Below are 11,903 nucleotides of genomic sequence, written 5' to 3'. Positions count from 1 at the left end.
TTTTTTTTTTTCCTTGAAAGGAAGATGCAGAGATGACTTGACTACACAACAGGTACTAGGTGACACTTTTAGCTCACAAGTCAGCAGAACGGAAATGAATGACATGAAGCAGGCAAATTAAAAATAGAAATACAAGCATCCACAATGAAGGCAACAGTTGGGTGGAAAAGCATCAGTAGACATACTAGCTGTTCCATTTTTTGGGACCATGCAAAGGCTTCCTTAAAAAAAAGTATTTTACACAAGTCTCAGACTTCAAAACTGAGAAACTGGATGACATAAAGGCAAGTCAGCAGACATGGTTGTTCTGGTCTTAAAACGGTACACCACCTACAAACTACATTTCTGGAACAAATTCTGCCCTACTCTTAGAAACCAAATTGATCAAGCAGTAAGATGAGAACAAAAACTAACCTTGTAAATGTGAATTGTGTATATTCCCTACAAAAAAAACCAAAAAACAAAAAAACACAACAAAAAACAACAAACCTAGTATTCTTTTGTTTCAAGATTATACTGTTTCCTTCCCTACCCTCCCCTCCTCCCCCCCAAACTTTTACAATATTGACTTAAAAGAACACCTTCCACAAATCTATGCCACTGTGCAGGTATGGAATGGTCACTTCAAAATGTTTAAAACAAAAGCAAACATCTCTTTGGCCTAGATTACTGTACCAGTCTATGTAAAAGGACCAAAAGTTTATGGCCGTGGTTTAGAAGAGTCTAAAATTACATTTAGCTTCAAAAGTGGCGTTGGGTACAAACAGCATCAGCAGAGAAATTAAGCATGTCATCACTTTTCTTCCCTCCACAATTAACTTCATGCAATAATTGACACAACAATGCAACACAGGAGAAGTGCTAAACAGCTTCTTCTCCTAAAGACTTTTGAAATTAATACTTTATTATTTCATACAAGATAGCAAAAAGAATAAAAATAATCCCACAACTTTTCATAAAAATTAAAGTTTAAAACCAAATCTTTTCAGAAGAAAAAAAAAAATACCACCTGATACTTAAAACCAAACTAAAGAAACACTATATACACCCTTCAAAGTAGAGATTATGATTTTCTATTTGATATCAACAGGCGCTCCTCATTCATCATCTGCAAAAAACTAGGTTAGGTCTCCATAGGCCACAGTCAGTGTTATTAGGTAAGTAAATATGCCACTGCTTCCGTGCCCTTCTTTTATTTCCTTGCTTCTTCAGTCTCATCTGTCTCTCTCTCTTGATGCTCTTTTTCCCACCTCATTTCTTTCAACTCTTGTCTGTATTTCCGTTCAATGAACCGTTTCTGATGGGCCATCTGGGGAAAGTTATCTGACATAAGAAAAAATATTTTACATTAATAAACAAACTGATAACACAGGGAAAGTTTCTTCTTTTTTTTAAGCTTTCATGAGATCAGGGTGGAATGAATAATATTATTACAATTTTTACTCATTTTTAATAATCCATAGAAACAAGGGCTGTCATAAGACTGGTTTCTTTATGATTTCCACGTTTCTCCTGCAACAAAACACTGACAAATGTAATACTCTCAGAAAAACAAAATATAAAACTCTAGTCTAGCAACATGGCCAGGTGTTACTTAGATTTTACATTCAGTTCCCTTAGCAACAGGTGGTCAATTCTGAAATACGAATGCGATTCTACTGTCAAGGCTGCAAGCTTTTTTTTGCCTTCTTCTCACTCCAGAAAATATAAACCACTATTTCCAAGCATTGCACAGGCGTTCCTTTTATTATTACTTTAGACCAGGAGGAATCCACTAGATGCCCCACATTATGGCAAAGTTCCTAATGGAAAAGTAATAGCGTAGCAGAATAGATTGCAGTAAAATCCATTCTTGAAAAAGTTACTGTTTAGCTATGTGCCAGTACACAGGCTTAGTGCAGTCTGGGGGCATAGATGGGTGAAGACTGGCTAAAACAGGCTAGACACAGCTAAGGTGATGGAGAGAGAGCTTGGGAGGAAGATACTTCTGATTTCAGACATTTGCCGCTTTGCTGATACACAGGTACACGAGTGAGAACAAAGCCTGTAAAATTAGCTTATATGATTGATCAGAACTGCTCTCCATTTAGTGCACACCTGGCAGAAAAAGGCATTTCTGCCTGACATGGGTGATGACATTCATCAGTGTCTGTTCTGCAGAGTACTGCTTAGACCTCTATCTCCAGCCAGCCTGAAAGCAAGAGGTGGAAGCCTGTGACTGGCAGCAAGTCCTGCCAGGGTCATACAGCAGCTGAGCTCCGGGATCTGTGCTGGCTACCCGTGTCTCAGATAAACTCAAAAGACTGCTGCACTGACCTTTAAAGCCATAACCAAGTCTGGGAAATGTCTTGGCAGATGTCTTCCTCACTAGCTAGCGAGCACAAGAGAATTTAGCTGAGGCTGCTCAGGGAGAAGTCCCTAGGCACCAAGAGAGATCTAAGTTCTGGGTGGGCTTTTCCCCAGGAGAGTTTCTCTCTTCTTTCTGAGTCCCAGGCAGCACAGTTACTTTTTCAAAGGGAGAACGCAGTGCAGAAGCCATGTAATTTGCAGGAGTTTGTGGTAGAGCAGAATGACTTTCTACTACTGCATTTTACTGTCTGGTGAAATGAGTTGTTTGTTTGTTTGTTTTTTTAAATATTACTACAGGAATACAAAGTTTACTCATCAGTTATTCACAGCTCAGGTATAGGAAGGTATATTTATTTAAAATATAAAACTACCTACTACCTAAACTACTATAAAACAAAACTAAATTGTTTTTAAATTGTTGTTGTATTTAAAACTTCAGTACTTTGTTTAATGGAGTTCTGGGAGATTGTGTTGCTCATATGCACCATAAAACAGAAATTGTATTTTTCAGTGCTGTGCCTGTAATGTGATTCTTTAAGAACCTGCAGAACTCAGCTCGGTAGCAACCTGTTTCATTTATAACCCATTTATGATGTAGAGAAATAAATTTATGTAATAAAACATATCACAACTATCAGATATACGAGCCCTGCTCCAAAAGTAATGCCTCCTATTTTGTTGGCCCATGAAGTCAGAGGCAGATAATGGTGGTATGGCAGAAGTTGAACCTTCCCACCAATATTCTGTTACATGTTGCCATGTGGCAGATGGCAGCAGAGGGGCAGTTGGACAGAATAGCATTTGACATGGAAGTGAATACGAAGCAATGGTGCATCACTGATTCCTCCCCATGCAGAAACAATGCCACCCATTGACATTCATTGAAGCTTGCCAAACATTTATGATGACCAAACAGTAGATGTGAGCACAGTGAGGCAGTGGGTGGTGTGTTTCAGTAGTGGCGACAGCGAATCACCTCCACTGATATTTAAGAGCATGGCGTGCAGGCTTTTGTTCATTGCTGGCAAAAATGCATAGCTGACGGCGGTAAGTGGCTGAAAAATAGGTTTTGTAGCTGAGAATTTGCTCTATCAAATAGTGTTCTGATCTTTGTAGTTTCCATGGAAATAAGTAGGAGGCATTAACTTCAGAACAACCTATGTATAAACAAGTACACAAAAATGAATTTTACTTGAAATAAACTATATATATATTCCTTAAAACAAAACAAAAAACCTGAAACCTCTCCATAAATCTTCATACCAGAAAAGGTGACTGTAGGGCCTATGGAGTCTCTATCTCTTAAAGAGACTGAAGATTTGATTGTACAAGGACCTGAGAAATATGATCAAACTTCAAAGTAGAGTTTGCTTTGAGGGGTAGATGGATTAGAGTCCTTTAGAAGTCCCCTCTACCTAGATTATTCTGTGGTACCCAAACAAAAACATACACCAGAAAAGAGCGGTGAGAAGTCTTACACTAAAACAGGGGATGAAGTTCACAGCTCTTTGAGAGGCAACACTCACAAGAAAAAACAAAGAAAACTTCAGGGAGATTCTGCAGTTATTTGCTGGAGAAGTTGTGTCTTCTACTTGTCAAATTTACTGGTGGTGAGATGTCTATGCCTAGCAGGTGGATATGAAAGTCTGAAATCCCTGGAATGACAGGGATTCATTGTCTCCTGAAAGTTTAAGTCCTGCAATTTCCATATGCAGACATAATAGATTAAAAACCTCTGGCATTTGAGGAACTGCAGATATTTCAATCAATTGTAAAAATGTACCTTTAGCCTTTCCATACAGAGAGCTTCTTTTGCTGCACAGAACATGTCATCTATTTGTTTGCAATACCTGCACACCGGCATTTTAACTCGAGTGACTGGTTTTCATATATAAAATGTCTGCATATGCTCACTTCTTTCACTTCAGATTTCATTGCAACTGCTCCCATGCTGGCATTCTATTGCACAATTTTGAAAGATGCAGGCAAGGATCACTGTACCTTCAGCTGATATAAGCTGTTGTTAACAGAAAAGTATCAACTTACATTGGATGGGGACCTGCCTGTTAGATTTTAACCTAACTTCTGTAAAACAGATGATCAAATTGGCAACTTAAAATTAATTTTCCTCCTCCTCTGTATTACATAATGAGATAGATAGCTTCACTGTCAGACTAAGAAGGTTTATCCCACTGCAGTTTTAAGCATGGAATAAAATCTAAATACATTCACTGTAACATATCAACTCTCTTTAAAATGATGAATGATACCTGTAGGCTTTTGTAAAATTGCTTACAAGTAGTAATAAGCAAATCTGTTACTCAGAAGCTGAAAGTACTCAGTACATTCTGTGTTTGATTTTGCTCCCACATAAAACCTGCACCTCACACTGAAGTCCAAAAGAAAAGCAATTTTCTTTGTTGCTCAAATATCTTACATTTTTCAAGTGCATCCATTGCAGCTCCCATTTCTGCTTGTTGAATACTGTGAAAGCCAAACAAAAAACATGTTAAATATGATTTAACTTCTACAGAATAAACTGAAGTATCTATTTAATAAAGTTATTACAAGACAGAAATTTGTAATAACCATAATATTGGTTATCTTTGGATAACAGTTAGCCAGAAATTTCCAAAGTATCTATCACCCTTTCTATAATTATGAGAGCAATAGCACTACAGCTCCAATAGAACATTTTAAAACTTAGATCAATAACGCTAACAAAATATTCTACTTTATACTTTGTTGAAGCTTTTGAGCTGTGAGAAAAAAAGGAACAAAATCAGAGGTAGGAACTCTTGAAAGGCAGAGATATTTTTATAAACACTACCAGCTTTGGTAGCACAAAATAAGATGATGTATTTTGTGTGTGTGTGGTTGAAAACTTTGCAATTTTAGAAGTCATTCTAAAATTCCTAGAAGTGATAACATCTGATGAAAATTAAGAATCTTGCACCCCAACTTTGCCAGCCTAAGATGAACAATAATCTAGCAGTAAAGACAAAGATGAAGTTGTTATTTCCAGCACTCCGTTCTGCAGTTTCGACTCTGAGAGCCACAAGTAGGAGATTATTGCTGGCCATCTTGTATTTAAGTTCACCAAAAAAATGAAGTTTAAGATCCAGAAGTATACCAACACTGAGCTCTTCAGGTATTCCTGAGGCAGAAACTCAGAATGACCAGAGGAATGCCCCATAGTGTTAATCTCTAAGGCTAACCAGATTATTCCCTATCTTCATCATGGCGGGTCGTTTTGGACACTGTCACAGTCAGATAAAATTTAACACCACAAGATGAATGTTTTCCACTATACCTTGGGCCTTTACCACATCCTATTCTTTCCCCTTTGAAATAAACAGCTACTGTGTACGTCCTGGCATGAGATGGTCCCACCGTCTGTAGAGTCCTGAAATGAGAGACATGATTTATTCAGGCAGGAAGTATTAAAAAGCAGAATCTGTCAGTGGCACATACATCACCAAGCTTTCAGTCCGGTAAATACATTTAGTGGAACTAATGCATAGCACGGAGCAAGAGTTGAAGGATGGCTTTATAAACTACATTAACCCACAGATCACCCATACGGTGCGTGTGCAACAAAGAGAAGTAATTTACATAAAATGCATCCCATTCATATCGAATGTACTTATTCTTCAATGTTTACTCAGGAGCACTCTGTGAAAATTAAAACTTTCACTTACAGGAAAAAATGCATACTATGCACAAAGTGCTGAAACACTGAATACACTTGGAATAAAATCACTTAAATTACATGAATCTGTGCAATTGCAAATAAACACACCGATATGATTGTGCACTCTATAATTTTAATCACAGAGAGTTGTTCATCATTAAGTAAGGACTTAATACAGGACAAGGTACCTCACTACACCATGAATTGTCACAGTACTTTTCCATCAGCTTTGAAAAGTTTGAGTTTCTGTCACAAAACAAACTTTCCTTTTGAACTAGGAACGTCTAGGACATGCATCAACAACCACCTACAGGGGAAAAAGATAATTCCCTAGACATGCAATGAATTTGCTTCTTCTGCTGTCTCTTCCTTCTGTCCCAAATCTCTCCCTGCTGTCAGCTTGAGTTCTGTCCATTACCTTGTTTCTTTTTGGAAGAAGCAACAATTTCACATCAATTTTTTAAGCATCTAACTATAGTACTCTGTGTGCTGTGTAACAATAAAAACAAGCAAATAAAAGTCACCCCAGTGTGGCTGACTGGGGTGCAGCACTAAGTGCAGTGAAACACATAACCACAAGAAAAAGAATTTAACAAGATAATAGAAAGATAACAGCATATTACTAGCTCTAAGCTGTAAGACAGAAATCAATTTATTGTCATAGCAAAAACAAAACAAACATTTAGTACTTGATACTCAGTGGGTTTTACAAGAATCAGGAATCACATCTTTTGTATTCATCTCCCTCACTCAAGATGAAGGTGTAAGCCCTCACACCGTGACACTGAGAAGTGATGCTTGCAAAGCATCAGTTACAGTGTTGAAACGATCATATGTCTGAAGAGTATTGTTTCTCACTAACTGAATTGCTACAATTCATTGAGAACTTTTCTTCAGTAAATGTGACAAATGCACTCAGACTTTCATTCTTCATGTATTTTTGATCAAATAATCCCTACAGCAAAAATCTTGAACTTTCTTAGCCTTCAACTCTTCTTTTGGAGGCTAATATTGCACACATTCCTACATAACTGAGTAGATGTGAACACAGCATACAATTCTTAAATTTTATTATTGCCACTAAAGCAGCTATTATCTATTTTAAAACTGAAAGAGAAGGGAAATCCATCTAATCCAGATTCAGGCTATCTAACTGAGGTGTCCTAGCTAAAATTCATTGCCCTGAGCTCTTCTGTTACTATACAGGAAGATAGATACAGGGTAAATTGCACACTGAAAATATCCAGGGTCATTGCTGCCCTTCAAATGCATCTGACTCTGTGGCCTACAAGCAGAACATGTAACAAAGCATTTATTGTGCTTCTGCAGGGATGCAGAGAAACTTCATACTATTAATGTCAAGATACCTCCATCCCATTTGTCTTCATATCCAAATAGCCACTGCTGTAATCATTCCATATAAAATATTCCAATTCCTTACACTGAAGAAATAAAATATACAGAATTGTGCCAATGAAATAATTCTATCTGTCCATCACACAAAACCTTTTTCCCTGAACCTATAAAAGTTAAAATCATTTGCTAATTCTGTCATGGTTTAGGTCATCTAAAGCTTGGAAAACAATAGTTTAACATTTTTTATCTTCAGACAGAGACTGGAGGACTTGGATAACCACAGTAAAACTAAGCTTTGGGAAAAACATAGGATAATTGATATCATCTTCCTCCTTATAAAATAAAGATTGATAAGGAATTGGTATCTGTAAGACGCTGGCTCTTACTTGTAAAGAGGAATATCTGGTTCCTTTCCTTCTGTCCTGAGAGTCAAGCAGCACTGCTGAAGCTGAGATTTAGGGTCATTCCAATCTTGATTTAAAATGAATTCCTATAAGAAGAACACAAAAAATTTTTTTGCAGTTGAGAGAATGTGATAGGAGTCCAAAATATGTTAACATGTTAAAACACAGTAGTGACAGCCAAGAAACAGACTGGTCTTACCTTTAGTCGTGGAAAAAAACACACATTCATGAAAGTGTGAACATATTCCAAATCTTTATCAATGTACAGGGCAGCAATAAAGGCTGGGGGGAAGGAGAAAAAAAAAAAAAATAGACACTGTTATCCAAGGAGAATGTAAATGGCTTGCACTTTTAGAAACAAGCATCTCTCTGAGTACTCTAAAGCTACATTCAATTATGTTTCACAGCAGCAATCTGATGAGGGGATTATTATCTTGCATACACAGGAAAAAACAAAGTTGACCAAGAGATTAAATGACTTACTCAAATCCACTCAGTCACTTAAGGAGTTAGAAACAACACTCAGTTCCTAATCTCACATTTTAACCAGCAGACCATGGCTACTTACTAATAAATCACTACTAGGTACCATAAAAGAAGTTTTAGATATAAATCACTACTGCTTGTGTGCAATTTCCATTTGCTAAGAGGATTTGGCAAAAGCCAAGGAGCTTGAATGGCTCACAAAATGTATCAAAACACACAAGATACAGATTAACTTTCTTTGCACAATATTTATCACTACTTCCACTTTCTCTGGAAATAACTTAGCACACACTTTCATAAATGGACAAAAAGAGCATTTAATTTCCATATAGCTTTCCTTCTAAGAGAATGATCATTTTGAAATATCTTGTAAAGTGTAGTTAAATGAACCACAGAAATACTCACAGCTGATGGCATTACTTTATCTTCTGATAGTGACAAGAACATATCACAAACACTGAAACTACTGTTAAAACAGCTTGACTCAATGGCAAATTTTAACTTTTAAGACATTCTTCTGATCTAGGCAACATCATCATCATGGTCATCACTTCTAAGACTACAGTTTTGTAACTGCAGTTACACCTTCCTTATATGCTCACATACAGACTCCAAAAATTTAGGTTGGTGTTTAAAAATTTGGTAAGCAGAGATATAGACAGAAGCGATTAGAAAATCTCAACATTCCTTTTTAATAGTGATTTGTAAGATTTCTGATGGCTTTCTTAAATAAGCCCCGAGGAAAAAATAAAGTTGCATAAATGTGGTTATAAAACCACACTGACTCACATTCCAAGAGATCAGCCAGAGTTTTAGTTCGAAGAGTTACGGGTCTTTTTGTCTTATCATTAGTGATGGCAAACTCTTGCATTCCCAGCTCTTCTGCCACTTTGGCCTGCGTCCTGTTGTTCACCAAAGAGCTTCTCAACAACTGCAATAGAAAGAATTCCACCTAATGGTAACTGTTAGCAATGCCAAAATATAAAAGGTAGCGAGAACTGGGGATTTTTATTCTTGCTACCTCTCACTTCCCAGTCTATTGGTGTTTGTTTCAGCACATCCTAAATTATTTAGGTAGACACACTCTATGCTTTCTGAATTTTTCTACTGTAAATAGTACACAAAGTTATATAAACTTTATCCCCCACAAAGTATAAACACACAACATTCTAGAGACTATAGCACAGTCCCAAGCGTCCACCAAATAAGAAATGGGCAGTAATTGAAACACACATCGAAGCAAAACTGTTTAGTTTCAGAACCAGCAGGTGAGAAAGATGCTCCGTTCGTTTGGGCAGAGAAGAAAATGCTTATCTGGATAGCCCATTTGCACTATTACACTGTTCTACTCAAGGCAGCATAGCTGAACTAATGCATCCCCGATGTAGATCAGGTTTTAACATTCTCAACATGTGACAATGCCTAGGATATCTGATTCTCTAGTAGCCTCTGAAGTGCTTACCTCTGATTTTAGGCAGATCGCTTAAATAAACAGAAATCTGTCTAAGATAAAATCTCAGATAGCTGAAAGGAGAATTTTTGACTTTCAGGTTTCCATTCAATTTTCTGAATGCCTAATAAAGATGAGCTTTTTTTTTTTTTTAATTAGATAGTGTCATTTTATAAATAGGGGATATTCTGAGAAGTACACTTCTCCTTTCCACCGCTTATATATAATTTAGAATCCTGAAGCTGCATACAACATTTTTACCTCTTTGTCTTCCATGTCACATTTGCACAGCTTATTAGATCCAAGTTATATTCTACCTGGCTCCAGAATGTCAACTGAACTTATAAAAATAAAGATTTATTCACTACACTTGATACTTCATCTCTGACAACAGATAAATAAAGAACAATATGTTCATAATTTGTTTGGCAATGATGTATGAAGCTGATATTCACAACCTGATCTTCATAAACTAGGCAGACAGCAGAAAGGATTAATACCTTTCTTCTTAACCTGTGCTAAAACTCATCTTCTGTTTGTTCCTTTCCAAAATCATTCCTTTTTACATCCTTAAGACAAGCAATCAATATTCCTCCCAACCAAATTCTAACTACAGTACGCAACCTACGAGAAAGAAGCGCAACAAAAATCAAGTGACAATTATTGGTTTCTTGCAATGAGAGAATCACAATTTTTTTTGCTGCATTCACGGAATAGTTACTTCAACACGACCCAAATCCATGATTAGTACTATCATAAAAGAACCACATACGCATTACATGGAGTATTAGGGATGACAAGAGCCAGTTGCACTACTATCCATGACTGCAGCACAGTGCTGAAGTAGCTTCCAATACTCAACTTTTTTTTTCTTTTTAAAGATCGTTTAGCTGTCTCAAAATACACATGTAAGATTACAACCCTCTTTTTCTTATATAGAATTAATTTTGATTTTTCATCACAAGTAATCATTGCACATCAGAAAGACACTGCATAGCCAGTCAAGCAGTATCTTCCCATCCTTTAAAGACATTGTCTTCAACACTACATCCATCTGAGATTACTTCAAATCTCCCCAGGAGGAAGGAACCTCATGTTTGCTGTTTCTCTTCAGGTCCCACATCATTCGTCTGCTCTTACTTCACAAGCCTCACTTCATTTGTCCTCACACTTACAAGACTTTCAAAAGACTATTTTCTTTTCTACTGTAAGAACCTACAAAATTAAATTTCTTTTTTAGGCACTGCCTACCTCTCTGTATTATTATGTACTTTCAGCATTCATTCTACTCTTTGTAGTTTCCCCTAAACCTTGGGCAACGTACAGCTTGTTCTACTTGCCAATTCACTTATCATTAAATTAAGCAACACAGAGAAACTCTGATTGCTGTTTGAGTATTTACACCCATTAACAGCAACACTATGTCCTTCCTGCCAAGCAATTCTTGAAAGGTTTATCTTACTATAACAACACTGATGCCTACGTTCTTAAAAGACACCTACAAAGGAAAAAACCATAAAATCTGGATTTCTGCCTTATGTTTTTGTTTCCTCTGTGAAAAATTAATGACAAGCCTCTTTCCCTTTTAATTTTTACATCAAAAGATCAGGCTTTATCAACTCCTTCTCCTAAACAGTGCAGAACAATTCATACAAATGTAAATGAAAGTTAAGAAATGGTAAGGAAAAATGAAAATGAGAGCACAAATACTTTCTGTTTCTTGAAAACAGCTAAGCAGTGTTTTCTTCAAAAATACACTGTCAGAGATTTAGCATCATCATCTCTTTCTTGACTTCAGAAAACCACTTACACTAGCAAAGATATCTAAAATGTTACTCCCTAATTTTAACTAGAGAACTTGACATATATCCACAATACATGCATCAGTAGGAAAAATTTAGAAAGACTAAGGAGAGCATCATCTTCTCATAGTACTTAATATGAGCTGCACTACTAAAGGGTTCAGTTAATCAGGAGAAAAAGCAATTTATCTTACAACCCTATATTTACAGTAGTGTATATTACTGTAACACTAAAACTAAATTCCAAAGTTACTATGGGGGATACAGATTAAAAGCAATAGGTAAAACATAGTAAAACAGATAGTAAGAATTTCTTGTCTGGAAAGGTAACCCTGCTACCTTGTTACAGGTTCAATGGAAAA

At 36.6% G+C, this 11,903-nt stretch overlaps 1 protein-coding gene across 2 annotated transcripts in view; it reads right to left on the bottom strand.

Annotated features, from left to right (window-relative positions):
• Positions 1–12: 12 nt before the first annotated feature.
• Positions 13–11,903, bottom strand: part of DROSHA (drosha ribonuclease III) — a 67,917-nt gene continuing 56,026 nt past the window's right edge. Inside the window, exons 27-32 of one of the 2 annotated variants that reach the window (XM_010708442.3) lie at positions 9,079–9,220; positions 8,003–8,085; positions 7,786–7,889; positions 5,663–5,755; positions 4,787–4,833; positions 13–1,323 (exon numbers count right to left, since the gene is read on the bottom strand). In XM_010708442.3, coding sequence (XP_010706744.1) covers positions 1,193–1,323; positions 4,787–4,833; positions 5,663–5,755; positions 7,786–7,889; positions 8,003–8,085; positions 9,079–9,220 — 600 coding nt within the window. In that variant the 3' untranslated portion in view covers positions 13–1,192. The remainder of the gene's footprint in view (positions 1,324–4,786; positions 4,834–5,662; positions 5,756–7,785; positions 7,890–8,002; positions 8,086–9,078; positions 9,221–11,903) is intronic. The other variant, XM_010708441.3, reaches the window with a different exon arrangement.

This window comes from Meleagris gallopavo, chromosome 3 (assembly GCF_000146605.3).
Source record: "Meleagris gallopavo isolate NT-WF06-2002-E0010 breed Aviagen turkey brand Nicholas breeding stock chromosome 3, Turkey_5.1, whole genome shotgun sequence".
NCBI classification, from domain to species: Eukaryota; Metazoa; Chordata; class Aves; order Galliformes; family Phasianidae; genus Meleagris; species Meleagris gallopavo.
Note: the sequence above shows the minus strand (reverse complement) of the source record. Positions and strands in the feature narration are given on the sequence as shown.